Source organism: Peromyscus leucopus, chromosome X (genome assembly GCF_004664715.2).
Source record: "Peromyscus leucopus breed LL Stock chromosome X, UCI_PerLeu_2.1, whole genome shotgun sequence".
Taxonomy (NCBI): Eukaryota; Metazoa; Chordata; class Mammalia; order Rodentia; family Cricetidae; genus Peromyscus; species Peromyscus leucopus.
The window spans coordinates 131,590,351-131,609,505 of NC_051083.1; the positions used below are offsets into that span (position 1 = coordinate 131,590,351).

Consider the following 19,155-nt stretch of genomic DNA (forward strand, 5'->3'; position numbering starts at 1 on the left):
GGGAAAAACAATCTACCATGTGAACATAGCAGGCAGTCTTGTGACACAGAGTGAGCACATAGTTCCTCTTCTCAACACATACTTTCTGCTGTGTTCCATCTTTTCTTCAGCAATGCCAGTTCAAAGCAAAGCCCTCAAAAGTCTCTTATTCACTTAGTATTTGACCTGATGCAAATGAGGTTTTACTCTCTCAAGGCTTCAAAATATCATGGCATTCACTTTGTCAGATAGCAATCAAGGGCTTCATGAGGAAAAAAAAGTGTGTCAGCTTCCAGTCAGCCAGGACACAGTTGCAGAACAGTGACAGATCTCCTGATATTTTTCTCTCCCTCCCTCCTTTACTTCTTCCCCTTTCTCCAACTTCTTTCTCTGCCTCTATATTATTCCTTCCCCTCCCCTTTCAGATTTTCTTCTTGATTTAAACCCTTGCCATGCCAATCTTAATATGATTATGGGACTATGTAATCACAGCACCTGGTGAGTTTACTGTTTAGTGTCATCAAAGAACAAAAGCTGGTGATCCACAAAATTCATAAAATAAACAGGATAACCTGTCCATCCTCATACTATGTATATATTTACTTTTTTCATGCTGTTTCCTACTGTACTTGACATTTGTGAAGAAATGGTTTGAGAAATCCAGATCTAATGGAGGCTATTTGTTCTCCTTTTTCCAGGAGGGAGATACTCCAAAAAAGGCTGCCTCTGCTACCGTTACTGTCACCAATACAGCTATTGTCACTGCCACTGTCACAGCTACTGCCACCACCACTGCCACGGCCACCACCACAACCACCACTACTACTATTTCTACCATCACCTCTACAATTACTTCTGGCCTCATGGATAGCAGTCACCTGGAGATGACTTCCTGGGCAGCTCTGCCCCTCCTGTCCAGCAGCAGTACCAATGTCCGGAGACCCAAGCTCACTTTTGATGACTCGTATGTAGCATGAATCTTAAAAGTTCTTAGCCGGGTGGTGGTGGCGCATGCCTTTAATCCCAGCACTCAGGAGGCAGAGGCAGGCGGATCTCTGTGAGTTCGAGGCCAGCCTGGGCTACCAAGTGAGTTCCAGGAAAGGCGCAAAGCTCCACAGAGAAACCCTGTCTCGAAAAACCAAAAAAGTTCTTATTAATAAAACCAAACCTGAAGCCAGGTATTGGGGTGAACACTGGAAGATCAGAGAGACAGAACAAGCCACAGCTTCCTCACCTTGCCAGTTCCTCAGCTAATCCTGTTTCCTCAGGCTGGAAGCCTCTGAGTCCTCTTCCAGAATAGGTCTCAGCTGAACTGCTACTAGAAGCCTGGAAGCTTCACCAGCCAAATGCTTATCCAGGCCAAATCCTTCTAGTTCCTGGTCCTCACGCCTTATATATCTTTCTGCCTTCTGCCATCACTCCCTGGGATTAAAGGCTCACTCCCTGGGATTAAAGGCCTGTGTCACCATGCTTGGCTGTTTCCAATGTGGCCTTGAACTCACAGAGATCCCAGATGGATTTCTGCCTCTGGAATGCTAGCTAGGATTAGAGGCGTGAGTGCCAACATTTTCTAGCCTAAGTATCTAGTGGCTTTTCTGTTATCTGACCCCAAATAAGTTTATTAGGGTACACAATATTTTGGGGAATACAATACCACCACACTTGAATGTTGTTTCCAGATTATTGCAGACCCAGTTTGGGAATGGTGATTGGGGATGAGGGTAGTATGAATTTTCTAGTGCCATGCATGTGTCATCCAGTATAAGAAGTTCATATCAACTCCTATAATGTTAAATGAAAACCCCTTCCATACACATACTTCCATCACCAGTAAGAAATGTATTTAGTCCACTTTAATCCTGGATCTTAGTTACTGTTTCCCAAGGTGGATTCTTTCCTCTAGGCTATTTTTAATTCATTCTTATTCATGACTTCAGTTATATAGAACGATTTATAGCTAGGTTTTATATGGCCTGTTTGGGCAACTGTAACAAGTGGGGTTAGATGACATAGGTTTCTGTCTTAATAGGCCATCTTGCACTTCAAAGTCCAATTATAGTGTCATTTCAAGGTTAGTATCAGTAGTATATATGAGTGACAAAATTAGTATACCTTTGTCAAGCACCATGTAAGAATGAATTAATAGCCAAAAGTATTTGTACTATTCAGTTTCTAAATGAAAAGATGAACCACTGGTTTGTAAAAGAGTTTATTTTGTTTGTTTAGTGTTCACAATGCTGATTTTTACATGCAAGAGGCTAAGAAGCTGAAACACAAAGCTGATGCACTGGTAGGTTTCTTTCTTCTCATTGCTTTACCCTACTAAAAGTATGTTGTTTTGAATGAAAACAAGGAATGCATTTTGCAAATGGGGCAAACTTGAAGTAGTACCACCTAGATCTTTTTAAAGCATTGCTGCTCTTACAGACAGATATGAGAGCATGTGAATTATGTAGTACCATGATTCCCGAAGTTCTTTGACTTGGGTTCTCATATTATTTCTTTATCACTTTTTCTTCCTTTGAACCAACTTTGGAAACAATTTTGGAAGCTCACTCTTATATACCATTGTTATAGTCTTTTATATGAATTAAAATTACTTTTCGACATGCTCTGGATATGGTGGGAGCTTCTATTGGGTCCAATAAACCAAATCTGGCATGAAAAGGTGGAAGGTGTTAAGTCATAATTAATGGGTATCAAACCTTGATTTGGGGAAATATAAGCTACATGGAAAGCTCAGATTCTTGTTGCATTAAGTTCCATGTTCTTAGTCAGGCTTTTCTGATCAGAGAATGGCAATGCTATCATGTAGATGTAACCAACTGTCTTATTAAATAAGAAACACAGAACCAAAGTAAAAGAGAAAGCCAAGAGGTCAGACCTCAGAGCTAAAATCTTACCCTTTTTCCTGTGGTGCTCCTACTTCTCTGAAAGAGAGCTACTTCCTGTGTGTTTGTCTTTAATATAGTCTTTCTGTTCTGCCTTCTCATTGGTTGTAAACCCAAACACATGACTGCCTCGTCACTGCCTATAAGTACAGCCCTCAAGGTATTAAAGGTGTATGTCTCCAATGCTGGCTGTATCCCTGAACACACAGTGATCTATCTAGCTCTGTCTACCAAGCGATGGGATTAAAGGCGTGGACCACCACCACCATGCTCTTGCTATGGCTCTAATAGCTCTGAACCCCGGGCAACTTTATTTATTAACATACAAATAAAATCACATTTCAGTACAAATAAAATACCACCATATTTCCCCTTTTCTATTTTAATAAAAAGAAAAAAAGCAAAAGGCTATAACTAACAAAAGAAAAACTATATACAAAAGTACAATAACTATATACAATATATACAAGTAATAAATATCTAAACAATGTCTAGTCCATTTGTATTTGACTAATCAGAGAAAATAATTCCATTATCTATCCTATTTTGGTATGTCCAAAATATAGCTAATTCACTTTCTATCCTAATTAATCTTCAACTACAACTAACTAATCTTCAACTCCCTCAGAGACCCAAGAAGGAAATAATATTACCTAACAAAAATAAAAACAGGAAGTGCATGCAAGCAACTTCCAAAATTTGTGAGTTGACAGAAACAGCCAGCTGCCTGGACAGTCACCTGAGGTTTCTCCACAGTGTTAGGGCATCATCTTCAACCTATAGGCTTAGTGTATCTTACAGACTTTTTGTGAAGTAGGATGTACACAAGGTCAACAGTTCAACCTTACATTGAGTGAGAGCAGTCCATGTACCAGAAACACCTGAATTCCACTAGTGTCATGTCATGATTCAGGATTTTAAATTCTAGAAATTGTTGATTGTTTTTTAATTCAGCTGTCCATTCTTCTTGGCTGTGTATATATGGCTTCATCTCAGCATCCCCTTCTTCTCCACATCCCTCTATTAAATGCCAGTCTACTATTGAGAGGCGTGAACTTAGTTACTCTCCAAGAATAACTGTTTCAGTTGCTGTTCCATTACATATCAGAAGCCACTGGCCAAGAAAAGGGCACTGTACCTTTTCCGAATTGTGAAGGCCACCATGCATTCAAGGCTGCTGTTCGACATAAAATTAGGGTTTGGACATCATATAAACATTGTGTTTGTACTGAAGCATATTGGCCTTCTCCAATAAGCTGATCCTGGCAAACTTGTATCCCTTTATCCCTCCATTGTTTTTATATGTTTTTAGCTTCATCCTTGAACCAAGTTAGCCATTGTAACCTCTGGCTGGGTTCCAGAACAGCTTGTGCCAGCTCCCGCCAGTCCTGTGGTACAATCGTCTTATGTTGACCAAGAGTTTAACATTTGCTTTACATATGGGGAATGCATGCCATAAGATACTATTGCCTCCTTAAACCTTCGTAAATCCAACATTTCAATTGGAGCCCAAATATTTTGTGTAGTCATTTGATCAGGCAACTGCTGTATGGTTACAGGATAAATTAAGGGTGACTGTGTGAAAACAGGCTTTCTTTCTGTAACCTTATGATCCAAACTTGAAACAACTTCACTGTTAATTTCTTCTGTCTGAATTTTTACAGGTTTAACAAGTTTTTCTAAAGCTGTCATCCCGGCTTGACTATCTTTTTAAATAGTAAAATGAGGATAAGCATAGTGATAAACTGCATAATTCCAACAATACTAATCTTATCATATAGTTGTTCCATTGTCTGACTGCCTAAAATTTCAAACAAAACCCAATTTTCTTCCAGTGTATACATAAAACCCATTTTTTTTATGTGGAAAAAATTTCTCTTTTAATAGTTTCCTTTAAGATATCTGAAATGTTACTACTTACCAAATCTGCGTAGAACAGTAGAAATCTGAGGGAATTTCAAAACAGCCACCTAGTGTCCAAGGTGTGAAGAGAGAGAGAGAGAGAGAGAGAGAGAGAGAGAGAGAGAGAGAGAGAGAGAGAACGCAAGAAAGCATAGCCAGCTAAAGCTTAAATCCAGCCATGTGTTCCCTCTTGAGCTGAGTCAAGGCTTGGCTCTGGCTTCCTTAAGCTCCGACCACATGCGTTGGCTTTACAGGCAGGGGCCCTGTTCGGCAGGGCAGGCCTGAGTTGTCTGTAGCACTGGCTTTAAGCAAGTAGCTCACGGATAGTCCGGTCTGAGGCCAAGTTGACTAGGGCTCAGGCTAGCAAGCTGACCACCTGGGCTAGGGAGCCAACTGCCCTTGCGGGGAAACCAGACCTGCCACCAAGCTAAGCGGTTTTTAATGGATTCTTGCCACATTGGGCGCCAAATGTGGATGTAACCAACTGTCTTATTAAATAAGAAACACAGAACCAATGTAAAAGAGAAAGCCAAGAGGTCAGACCTCAGAGCTAAAATCTTACCCTTTTTCCTGTGGTGCTCCTACTTCTCTGAAAGAGAGCTACTTCCTGTGTGTTTGTCTTTAATATAGTCTTTCTGTTCTGCCTTCTCATTGGTTGTAAACCCAAACACATGGCTGCCTCGTCACTGCCTGTAAGTACAGCCCTCTAGGTCTTAAAGGCATATGTCTCCAATGCTGGCTGTATCCCTGAACACACAGAGATCTGTCTAGCTCTGTCTACCAAGCACTGGGATTAAAGATGTGTGCCACCACCGCCATGCTCTTGCTATGGCTCTAATAGCTCTGATCCCCAGGCAACTTTATTTATTAATATGCAATTAAAATCACATTTCAGTACAATACCACCATACTATCACTTTGATTTCTCATGAAATAAGTGCTAGCTATCTCTCAGGGTCTTATTTGACCTAAACTAGTGGTGAACTTACTATGTTGAATCATTTATCCTCCTAACAGGAAGTCTCAACTACATGTTGCAGCCATTTGAGTTACTCAGGCTACATCCCAAAACAATGAAATAAGAATTTATGGACTGAGACCCTGCCATAGTAACTAAAGCTCCCCAGCTGGCATTCAATGTAACTATTTGATAACCATGGTACTAGGGAGAGTCTTAGGTTTAGGCTCCTCATCACTTACTATATCTCAGAACAAGTACCAATGTCAGTCCAATGGCATAATGAGGAAAACATACTATCCTCAAGCACTGCATTGTGCCCTTTCAGCCTTTAGCTTTAGTTGACACTGCAAAAAACTGTGATGAAACATCATATCAGGCTCTACACTGTAACTAATGTGTAGCTAACATCAACTGCCTTTGCCCATTGTATCTGCTATTTCCCTATTTTTTTTATTTCTCACTACTGTTTAAATTGCCTAGTTATTTTTTGAAGCTACCCTTTATGTACTATGAATTTTCCCCTGGAAACTATTTTACCACACCACTGCAGACAAAAATAATAAGGTAGGCTTCAGGATGTCACTCAAGAATCCTGTGTAGATTTTGCCTATGATCACTGGATGATGGCCAACAATTTAACAACTATGGGGTGACAATGGTGCTGCCTGGAAGATTAAAGGTTTTCTCCAAATGTTGTCAATTCTAGAGTGAGGTAGTATATGATTGTCCCTCTGACAAGGTGTCACATGGGATGATAAAAAGACTAGGATGCACATGTGATACCATTTCAAGAACTAAGAAATATCAAACCTACAGAGATCCCCAAATATATGATTAAGGAATTATATCACTGACAACTGTGGAGATACTGCTTCCATGGGGGTAAAAATTGATTCTTAGAGTAAAGTGGAAAAATACTAGCTTCTACCTAGATCTGGGGTCCTTCCAAACAGTCACATAAAGAGATACTCAGTACTTTCTGCTATTAAGTCTTCACTGGTAGTATATAAATGTCTTTGGAAATTCTTTGGAGGAGTGTGATCACAGGGGAAAAGGTTGAAACATAATCAGAATATTTTTCTTGAGCTTTTTATCTATCTTACTGTTAGAAATATATTTCAAGTTCAAATCTTTCAATTTGGGAATGGAGAAACTGAGCAGACTAACTGGCACTATGGCTATGTAACTTTTCTTCTGGACTTCAGTATTTGCTCCTTTTGGAAAATGATAGATTGAGTCTTGATAAGCTTTAATTATTGTGCCAGCTATGGGTTGTAAATGAAAACTCATCTTCAAAAACCAAAATATACAAATCAATTCCCAAAGAGAGAAGCTACTTGAAGTCTGAATATATATGGAGATTATCTAATAAAACAAAATAAAAAGAAACTAGTTTATATGTATACACTTCGGTTTCTATAACAGAAGTTCAGTTAATAAAAAGCAGTATTTCTGTACAATGGATTACAGAAAAAAATCACAGAATTTCTTTAGTACATGTATAGCTATATTTAATGCTTTTCTAGAGAGAGCTACTCTGTCATTTTCAAAGTTGAAATCATCACAATTGCATATGCAATATTTTGATAAAAGGTATGCAAAAATTTAAACAGTTAAATTTGCATTATAATGGTTCATTTACATAAAGTTCCATATTAGTAGAATTCTTACATCCATCTATCAAAAATTGAAAATGTAAAACCCTGTTAAAATGCTCACTATCAGAGTGCCAAATATAATATTCATTATACATGAAAAAGAAATTAGTATGGCTAAACCAGTATAATCATGGCCATCATCAAGGCTAAAATCTTTTGCAATAAAATTTCACTAAAGTAAAATATTTAATAGTGCTATATTTTTGGGCTTTTCAACACTATTTCAACCCATCATTTACATTAAAGATGATGTGATTGTTGTCTACACTCATACTGGAGCATCTCATTTTGCAATGTTACTCTCCACCTTGGGATTGGGTTGATGTGCTCATGACATTCTAAAGCAAGAAGCAGACTGTGAAGATAACAAAAGCAGAGCTTAGTTGTGAGATTTGACTAAATGACACTTCAATCTCTAGTCAGTTCAGTACACTTAGTGATTAGGAACTTGTAGATGTAACCAACCTTCTTACTAAATAAGAAACATAGAGCCAATACAAAGAAGAAAGCCAAGAGATCAGAGCTAAGAGCCTTGCGTGCCTGCTGCAGGCAGCCTCTTCAGCCAATAGACCTCTGAAAGAGACCTACTTCCTGTCTGTCTTTATATAGACTTTCTGTTCTGCCTTCTTATTGGTGGTAAACCCAACCACATGACTGCTTCATCACTGCTTGTATGTACAGCCCTCCAGGTCTTCAATGGTATTGAGATTAAAGGTATGTGTCTCCAATGCTGGCTGTATCCTTGACCACACAGAGATCTACCTAGCTCTGCCTACCAAGTGCTGGGATTAAAGGCATGCACCATGAACGCCAGCTCTGCTATGGCTTACTATTAGCTCTGACCCCCAGGCAACTTTATTTATTAACATACAAATAAAATCACATTTCAGTATAATTAAAATACCACCATATTTCCTATTTTCTATTTTAATAAAAAGGAAAAAGGTTATAACTAATATAAGAAAAACTATATACAAAAGTACAGTAACTATATATAATATATACAAGTAATAGATACCTAAAAAAGGTCTAGTCTGTTTGTATTTGACAAATTCAGAGAAAATAATTCCATTATCTATCCTATTTTGGTATGTCCAAAATGTACCTAATTCAATTTCTATCCTTACTAGTCTTCAACTATAACTAACTAATCTTCAACTCCCTCAGAGACCCAAGAAGGGAATAATATTACCTAACAAAAATAAAAACAGGAAGTGCATGCAAGCAACTTCCAAAAATTTGCGAGTTGACAGAAACATCCAGCTGCCTGGACAGTCACCTGAGGTTTCTCCACAGTGTTGGGGCATCATCTTCAGCCTATAGGCTTAGGGTATCTGACAGACTCATTTGTGAAGTAGGATGTACACAAGGTCAACAGTTCAACCTCACATTGATTGAGAGCAGTCCATGTACCAGAAACACCTGAATTCCACTAGTGTCATGTCATGATTCAGGATTTTAAATTCTGGAAATTGTTGATGGTTTTTTAATTCAGCTGTCCATTCTTCTTGGCTGTGTATATATGGCTTCATCTCAGCATCCCATTCTTCTCCACATCTCTCTATTAAATGCCAGTCTACTATTGAGAGGTGTGAGCTTAGTTACTCTCCAAGAATAACTGTTTCAGCTGCTGTTCCATTGCACATCAGAAGCCATCGGCCCACTGCCTGTTCAGCTACCTTCAAAGAAAAGGGCACTGTATCTTTTCTGGATTGCAAAGGCCACTTCAGGGATGGTGCCATATCATCGTGGCCTCAGAAGATGCCTTTTGATAAAGCCAGAACCACACTTGTTTTGGCAAGAATCAGTAGTCCTTTGTTTCTTGTCCTGTCTTTCCTGTTTGTCAATAGTAGATTCGAGGATACTTTGTTGTCCAGTGGCTAACTTTTGCCCCAATGAAAGTTAACTCCATATGCCGTTTCTTCACTGCCCATATTTTCTCTGAAGTAGATTGGTACTGCCAGGAGCTGACATGTCTCATAGTTATAACAAAAAGAAAAATTTTCTAAGTTCTTAAAACATTTTAAATGTCATAGTCTGTAGATCTCTGAAGGGTTTGAAGATGAACTGTCTATCTAAAATATATCTGCTCAATTGTTAAAACATACCTAACATGACTGCAAGTTCTATTGTAATGACTAACTACTAACATTCATTTCTTTATATCCTAATAGTTGGCAATAATAACATTCAAGGATCAGAAAATTGTATTACATTGTTAAATGAACGGTATAAGTACAATTAGAAATATACATATAGCATTTTCTAACAATATCAATTTCAAATTTGTATACAATATAAAACAATCCAATCCAATGTAAAGTATTTAAAACTTGTAATTGCCTTTTTCTTCTTTTCTTTTTCTTTCTTTTTTTTAAATTCTTTTTTTCCTTTTCTCTTATTTTACAATACCATTCAGTTCTACATATCAGCCACAGATTCCCTTGTTCTCCCCCCACCTGCCCCCTCCCCTTCCCCCATCCAAACCCCCATTCCCACCTCCTCCAGGGCAAAGCCTCCCCTGAGCACTCAGATAAACCTGGTTTACTCAGTCCAGGCAGGTCCAGTCCCCTCCTCCCAGACTGAGCAAAGTGTCCCTGCATAAGCCCTAGGTTTCAAAGAGCCAACTCATGAAATGAGCACAGGACCCAGTACCACTGCCTAGATGCCTCCCAAACAGATCAAGCCAATAAACTGTCTCACCTATTCAGAGGGTCTAATCCAGTTGAGGGCCCCTCAGCCTTTGGTTCATAGTTCATGTGTTTCCATTCGTTTGGCTATTTGTCCCTGTACTTTATCCAACTTTGGTTTCAATAATTCTTGCTCATATAAACCCTCCTCTTTCTCGATAATTAGACTCCAAGAGCTCCATCTGGGCCCTAGCCTTGGATCTCTGCATCCAGATTCCTCAGTCCTTGGATGGGGTTTCTGGCACAACTAATAGGGTGTTTGGCCATCGCATCACCAGAGTAGGTCAGTTCTGGCTGTCTCTCGACCATTGCCAGCAGTCTATTGTGGGGGTATCTTAGTGGATTTCTGTGGGCCTCTCCAGCACTTTGTTTCTTCCTTTTCTCATGTGGTCTTCATTTACCATGGTCTCCTATTCCTAGTTCTCCCTCTCTGTTCTTGATCCAGCTGGGATCTCCTGCTCCTACAGGCTCTCTTTCCCTTGACCCTTGCCCTTCATTACCACCACTCATGTCCAGGTTGTTCATGTAGATCTCAGACATTTGTCTGTCACTGGGCGATCTGCGTGACTTTCTTGGGGTCATTTTCTAGCTAGCCTCTCTGGTGATGTGAGTAACAGTCCAGTCATCCTTGTTCCACATCTAGTATCCTCCTATGAGTGAGTACATACCATATTTGTCTTTCTGAGTCTGGGTTACCTCACTCAGGATGATTTTTTCTAGATCCATTCATTTGCCTGCAAACCTCATGATGTCATTGTTTTTCTCTGTTGAGTAGTATTCCATTGTGTATATGTGCCACAATTTATTTATCCATTCTTCAGTTGAAGGGCATCTAGGCTGTTTCCAGGTTTTAGCTATTACAAACAATGCTGATATGAACATAGCTGAGCAAGTGCTCTTGTGGTATGATTGAGCATTTCTTGGATATATGCCCAAGCGTGGTATAGCTGGATCTTGGGGGAGATTGATTCCCAATTTTCTAAGAAAGCACCATATTGATTTCCAAAGTGGTTGTACAAGCTTGCATTCCCACCAGCAGTGGAGGAGAGTTTCCCTAGTTCCACATCCTCTCCAGCATAAAGTGTCTTCAGTGTTTTTGATCATAGGCATTCTGACAGGCATAAGGTGGTATCTCAGAGTTGTTTTGATTTGCATTTCCCTGATGATTAGGCATGTTGCGCGATTCCTTAAATGTCTTTCAGCCATTTGAGTTTCCTCTGTTGAGAATTCTCTGTTTATTTCTATAGCCCATTTCTTAATTGGACTGTTGGTTGTTTTGATGTCTAATTTCTTGAGTTCCTTATATATTCTGGATATAAGTCCTCTGTCAGATGTGGGGTTGGTGAAGACCTTTTCCCATTATGTAGGCTGTCACTTTGCCTTGTTGACCGTATCCTTTGCTCTACAAAAGCTTCTCAGTTTCAAGAGGTCCCATTGATTAATTGTTTCTCTCAGTGTCTGTGCTATTGGTGTTATATTTAGGAAGTGATCTCCTTCCTATTTTCTCTTCTGGCAGGTTCAGAGTAGCTGGATTTATGTTGAGGTCCTTGATCCACTTGGACTTAAGTTTTGTGCATGTTGACAGATATGGATCTATTTGCAGTCTTCTACACGTTGATATCCAGTTATGCCAGCACCATTTGCTGAAGATGCTTCCTTTTTTCCATTGTACACTTTTGGCTTCTTTGTCAAAAATTTTATGTTCATAGGTGTGCAGGTTAATGTCAGGGTCTTCAATTTGATTCCATTGGTCCACCTGTCGGTTTTTATGCCAATACCAAGCTGTTTTTATTACTGTAGCTCTATAGTAGAGTTTGAAGTCAGGGATCGTGATGCCTCCAGAGGTTGTTTTATTGTACAGGATTCTTTTGGCTATCCTGGGTTTTTTGTTTTTTTTTTTTATATGAAGTTGAGTATTATTCTTTCCAGGTCTGTGAAGAATTGTGTTGGTATTTTGATGGGAATTGCATTGAATCTGTAGATTGTTTTTGGTAAAATTGCTATTTTTACTATGTTGGTCCTGCCTATCCATGAGCATGGGAGATCTTTCCATTTTCTGACATCTTCTTCACTTTCTTTTTTCAGGGACTTAAAGTTCTTGTCATGTAGGTCCTTCACTTGCTTGGTTCGTGTTACCCCAGGGTATTTTGTGTCATTTGTGGTTATTGTAAAGGGTGATGTATCTCTGATTTCCTTCTCAGCTTCTTTGTCCATTGTATATAGGAGGGCTACTGATTTTTTTGAGTTGATCTTGTATCCTCTACATTGATGAAGGTGTTTATAAGCTTTATCAATTCCTTGGTGGAATCTTTGGGGTCACTCAAGTATACTATCATGTCATCTGGAAATAGGGAAAGCTTGACTTCTTCCTTTCCAATTTGTATCCCTTTCATTTCCTTATGTTGTCTTATTGCTCTGGCTAGCACTTCAAGTACTGTATTGAATAAGTATGGAGAGAGTGTACAGCCTTGCCTCGTTCCTGATTTTAGCAGAATTTCTTTAGTTTCTCTCCATTTAATTTGATGTTGGCTGTTGGCTTGCTGTATATTGCCTTTATTATGTTTAGGTATGTTCCCTGTATTCCTGATCGCTCCAAGACTTTTATCATGAAGGGGTGTTGGATTTTGTCAAATGCCTTTTCTGCATCTAGTGAGATGATCATGTGGTTTTTTTTCTTTGAGTTTGTTTACATGGTGTATTACATTGACGGACTTTCGTATGTTTACCACCCTTGCATCCCTGGGATGAAGCCTACTTGATCATGGTGGATAATTGTTTTGATGTGTTCTTGGAGTCTGTTTGCCAGTAATTTATTGAGTATTTTTGCATCAATGTTCATGAGGAAGATCGGTCTGTAGTTCTCTTTCTTTGTTGTATCCTTGTTTGGTTTAGGAATTAGGGTAATTGTAGCCTCATAGAAGGAGTTTGGTAATGTTCCTTGTTTCTATTGTGTGGAACCATTTAGAAAGTATTGGTATTAACTCTTCTTTGAAGATCTGGTAGAATTCTGTGGTGAAACCATCTGGTCCTGGTCTTTTTTTGGTTTGGAGACTTTTAATGACTGTTTCTATTTCCTTAGGGGTTACTGGACTATTTAAATATTTTATCTGGTTTTGATTTAACTTAGGCATATGGCACCTGAAATTGCTTCTCCTACCCACATATCATCATGGTCATGAGCCTCAACATTATTTGTGTCTCTAATCCAATCTTCCAAAGGTGCAGATCTTACCTATAATGGCCTGATTATTCTTTTGCATGCTGCATCCGTATTCTTAAAGGCCAAAGATTCAATTATTATCTGACTAGCTTCTGAATCCGGGACCATTCTCATTACTGCTGAAGCCAGTCTTTGTAAAAAAAAAAAAAAAAAAAAAAAAAAAAATCTTTGAAAGAGTCTTTTGTGCCTTGTATAACCTTTGTAAATGTCTCATGTTTTTTTTTCCTGGTTTCTCAACTGTGTCCCATGCATTCAAGGCTGCCGTTCGACCTAGAATTTGGGTTTGGATATCATATAACCATTGTGTTTGTACTGAAGCATATTGGCCTTCTCCAATAAGCTGATTCTGGGAGACTTGTATTACTTTATCCATCCATTGTTTTTCTATGTTTTTATCCTCATTCCTGAACCATATTTGCAACTGGAGCCTTTGACTGGGTTCCAGAACAGCCTATGCCAGCTCCCACCAGTCCTGTGGCATAATCCTATTATATGTTGACCAAGAGTTTAACATTTGCTTTATATATGGGGAATGCATGCCATAAGATACTATTGCCTCCTTAAACCTTTGTAAATTTAACATTTCAATTGGAGCCCATATATTTTGTGTAGTCATATGTTTAGGCAACTGCTGTATTGTTACTGGATAATTTAAGGGTGACTGTGTGAAAACAGGCTTTCTTTCTGTAACCTTATGATCCAGTCTTGAAACAACTTCACTATTAATTTCTTCAGTCTGAATTTGATTTTCTCTATAATTCATTTTTACAGGTTTAACAAGTTTTTCTAAAAGTGTTATCCTGGCACTTAAATTGACTATCTTTTTAAATAATAGAATGAGGATAAGCATAATAATAAACTGCATAATTCAATAAACACCAATCTTCTCATATAGTTTTTCCTTTGTCAGACTGCCTAAAATTTCAAACAAAGCCCAATTTTCTTCCAATGTATATATAAAACCCATTTTTTTAATATGGAAAAAAATTCTCTTTTAAATAGTTTCCCTTAAATTATCTGATATGTTAAGTGACTTACCAAGTCTGCGTAGAACAGTAGAAATCTGAGGGAATTTCAAAACAGTCACCTAGTGTCCGAGGTATGAATGCAGAGAGAGAGAGAGAGAGAGAGAGAGAGAGAGAGAGAGACAGAGAGACAGAGAGACAGAGAGACAGAGAGAACACGCAAGAAAGCGTAGCCACAAGGTCTGGCTAAAGCTTAAATCCAGCCACGTGTTCCCTCTTGAGCAGAGTCAAGCCTTGGCTCTGGCTTTCTTAAGCTCTGACCATGTGTGTTGTCTTTACAGGCAGGGGCCCTGTTCGGCAGGGTAGGCCTGAGTTGTTTGTAGCACCGGCTTTAAGCAAGTAGCTCCAACTGCAGCTAATTGCTTTGGGCTACAGTCAGTCCATCCTGAAGCCAAGCCAACCTGGGCCTGGGCTAGGGACCCAGCTGCCTGGGCTAGGGAAACAGGACCTGCAAGCAAGCCAAGTCAAGTGGTTTTTAATGAATTCTTGTCACGTTGGGCTCCAAATGTAGATGTAACCAACCAACTTATTAAATAAGAAACACAGAACCAATACAAAGAAGGAAGCCAAGAGAATAGAGTTAAGATCCTTACCGGCCTGCTACAGCTAGCCTCTTCAGCCAATAGACCTCTCCGAAAGAGAACTACTTCCTGTCTGTTTGTCTTTATATAGACTTTCTGTTCTGCCTTCTCATTGGTTGTAAACCCAACCACATGACTGCCTCATAACTGCCTGAATGTACAGCCCTCCGGGTTTTCTATGATATTGAGATTAAAGGCATGTGTCTCCAATGCTGGCTGTATCTTTGACCACACAGAGATCTACCTAGCTCTGCCTACCAAGTGCTGGGATTAAAGGCATGCACCATGAACGCCAGCTCTGCTATGACTTGCTATTAGCTCTGATCCCCAGGCAACTTTATTTATTAACATACAAATAAAATCACATTTCAGTTCAATTAAAATGTCACCATAGGAACTAGTCAAGGTATTCATTAAGATTCTGGATGGCCCAAATATGATGGGAACATTAACAATGATACTATAATCCATTTTGATGCCTCAGGTGCATTTGTCTTTTTTTTTTTTTTTTTTTCAGCCAGCCACAGTGTCGGGGCAGTAGAACATTAAACCAGTTCCATCATCATTAATATCCATTTACACACTGTCCTCTCTCCATGTCAGGGCTTCTAAGCTGAATATCTGGAGCATCTAGTTCTCCATTGCAAAGGCTGTCCCTTGCATTTTAGGATGTTCAGAAGCATCTCTAGTCTCAGTCTACTAGGTGCCTCCTATCCTCATTGGTAACTATCCAAAATACCTCTGTCTAATGAGAAGTGTTCCCTGGGGAATGGGGACAAAAGTACTCACAGTTGTGAATGATTCCTTTATATTAAGGTGAACAAAGACTATCATGCTGACAGTCATTTTCCTGTTTCAGTTTGAGAAATTTGGCAAAGCTGTGAATTATGCTGATGCAGCCCTCTCCTTTACTGAATGTGGCAATGCCATGGAACGTGATCCTCTGGAAGCAAAGTCGCCATATACCATGTATTCTGAGACTGTGGAGCTCCTCAGGTAAATTGTTTTCCTAGAGTCATATTCCCAAAGTAATTTTATATAGCATTAGAAGCTGTTAATGATTTTTGCTTAAATATCATTTCTACAATTAATATGCCCAAAGGCTTTAATTAGTTCCTGCCATTTTATTAATGCCATAGATTATTTATAATAGATGGACACTGTTTTATAAATTATCCCCTTCAAAGGTTATAATGTGAGTCTGATAATTTGTAATATTCATTAAATTAAAATTAAGATGTCATAGGTGAAAGTAAAGTATAATCATTTTATCATGTGGCATTAACTTGCCTTTTCAAAACAAACTAGTGCTCTCCAGATTTCTATTAAGAGCCATGTTTTCTAAAGCCTTCTGTTTGGATTATTATAAAAGGAAGGAGAAACTGGCAAGATGTCTCTGTTGGGTAAAGGTGACTGCTGCTAAAACTGACAACTTGAGTTTGATGACAAGGGCTCACATACAGAAAGGAGAGAATTGACTCTTGCAAGTTGTTTTTTGACCTCCAATCATGGACTGTTGCATATACACAACAACAAATAAATAAATAAGACATTATTTTTCATTGGAACAAGATACTGTTCTAACTCAAAATCAGTATTTAATGTCATAAGTGTATAGAAGAATTTTCTTGCATCTGAAATAAGAAATTCAGATGCAGTGTTGGCAGGGCTGAAGATCAAGAAAAGAGGAAGATAGTGGAAGACATATTAACTATATATTATTGTATTCATCTATTTAATGAAAATTTCTGATGTCTAGGTTGAATTAAATTAACTGGAAATTAAAAAGAAAAGAAAAAGGAAGTAGAAGAAGAAATACTCACTCTACTATTTTCCAGTGATTTGAAAATCTTAGAAAAGGAATTTAACCTCTCCCTAAAGAGTAGACATGTGCCATAGTTCACTGCATGGACAAAATAATCATATTTTATATTGAGGATGAATGATACCTATACCCTGTTCTTGCTACATAAGTACTCTACTACTGAGCAATATCCACCAATTACAAAATTAATTCAGCTGAGTTAGTAGTTCTTTATTTGAGAAGTTCTTGTATTCTGTTCCTGCCAGTTCCATTTCTTAGCAAGGCAAAGCTTGCTTTTTACTGTCATACTTTTTTCTACATCAACTGTTAAATAGCTTCAGATATTTGTACAGAACCCTTCAAACAAACATTGGACAGACTTACCTTGAGAATTTCCCAAAGAAAGTATTTCAAAGAGCAAAAGTGGAGAACTATTATAAAAACCATAGATTTGAAGGTTTTTTAATTAATTTTTGTAAATGTACAAAATAAGACCTTTCATTATATTTTCATACAGATCACATGGTACTTTGCTCATATTGCCCCTACCTCCTTCCCTTTTGCCTTTTCCCTTCTCCTTCTAGCTAATTCCTTTCCTCTTCTGAAAAAATGCTCTTTCACCTTTCATGTTATATAATATAACATACAAAAACAAAACAAATATTTGTAATTAATTTGTTTGTAATTAAATCTAGTTTCTGTATATGAAAGAAAATGTACATCCTGTCTTTTCCTCCCTACCTTCTCTTGTTCCAATTACTTTACCTTTATACAACTTTCTCTTCATATATTACTATCAGAAATTTTAGTTAGAGTAATAAACAAAGGTTGATTTCAAGGAAAGATACAACCTTATCCATTGGATCATTCAACCATCTTTGTCTTAGAGCTATTCCAAGACATAGGCACAAGAATATGGAAAATATTCCTCTTCAGCTTATTTTATGTACTGTGGAAGCTATCACTGCCACAACTTTTTGGTAGCTTTTAAGGGGAAATTGACTTCTCAGTCAAGAATACTTACAATTTTTGAAGTTATATATGATAAGCATTTTGGAAAAAGTATAATATAAAATTGATGGCAAAAGTTAATGAACAATGAACAATTTGTGTTCCTTGAATCACTCAAATATGCAAATTCAAACAATGTATGCTACGTTAACAAGAAAATGTTACAATGTTAATACCTCTCATTTAAAAAGAGATAGAAGAAAATCATATTGTAGGACTCTCTTGTACTGCTGATGAGAGTAGAAATTCATCATTGAAAATTGCAAACAATTTGGCATTATACAAAAAAAGCCACATGAGCTAACATTTATATCTCTGGACACAGGATTTCAACTTCTGAAAATATGAATTTTCTTAAAAGGCATTTTCACAATGGAGAATTATTATACTTTTCCTTTTTTGAACAAAGCAACCAACCCCTGCCCCTACACCCCCCAAAAAAAATACTGCATAGCTTCAAAACAAGACAGAGCAGCAACCCCAGGAAAGTTAAAAGATCTATTGGGATTCTATTCATTTAATGTTGATCTGAAAGTTACAGTCTACTAAATAAAACAGTAGAGTGACAGAATGATAAAACAAAGGAAAAAAAGAAAAACATAATATATGAGTAGAATATACAAATACATATGTATTTATATATATGTATATAAAAACACTCAATTAAAAGTAACAAAAATAGCAATAGAAAAGTCATTAATTATATCATAGAACATTCAAAAATACTTTGCAGCCACTGACACATAATAATAAAGTCTAAACAGTGAAAATGTGAAATCATATTAATGTAAAATCAAGGCCGGAGCTCAATCGTAGATGCTTGCCTATCATGTGGGAGGCCCTGGATTTGATCTCCAGTCCTTCAAAACACTTCATATGCTGCATAATTATCTACAATTCACAATATGAAAAAATGTGATACATCTAAATCAAAGTGGAAGGAAATAAGGTTGTAGCTATAATTGTGAAAGGGTGATATTAGGGGTATTTTCCTTCTCTACAAATTTTTCTTTCTTATTACTTTCTAAGGAAAACATATGGTCTTCAAAAAGTACACAAGCAGGTGCTGTAGAGATGGTTCAACAATTAAGAGCACTTGCTGCTCTTGCAAAGAACCAGGTTCTGTTTCTAGTACACACATGGAGGCTCACAGTTGCGTATTGCTCCAGTTCTAGGGGTTTCAACACACTCTTCTGGCCTCTGTGGGTTCCCTGCATGCAGCACATGATGCACATAAACTTGCACAGACATACTCATTCATAAGAATAAAAACTCTTAAAATTCACAACCTAGACACCAAATTTCATTCTGTGGTAAAAGCATGAAGTGAATCATTAAGTAATTCTTCCTTAAAGTCTTCCTTATATATTCCAAAAATATTTCTTCCTTAATTGTAAAATAACTCTAATTTTTCTTCCCATGATATATTAGCA

At 37.9% G+C, this 19,155-nt stretch overlaps 1 protein-coding gene across 4 annotated transcripts in view; it reads left to right on the forward strand.

Annotated features, from left to right (window-relative positions):
* Aff2 (AF4/FMR2 family member 2) overlaps window positions 1–19,155 on the forward strand; it is a 638,276-nt gene that overhangs the window by 595,048 nt on the left and 24,073 nt on the right. For all 4 annotated transcript variants that reach the window (XM_028855771.1, XM_028855773.1, XM_028855772.1 and 1 more), the window contains exons 13-15: window positions 678–943; window positions 2,206–2,269; window positions 15,767–15,903. In XM_028855771.1, the coding sequence (XP_028711604.1) occupies window positions 678–943; window positions 2,206–2,269; window positions 15,767–15,903 (467 nt within the window). The remainder of the gene's footprint in view (window positions 1–677; window positions 944–2,205; window positions 2,270–15,766; window positions 15,904–19,155) is intronic.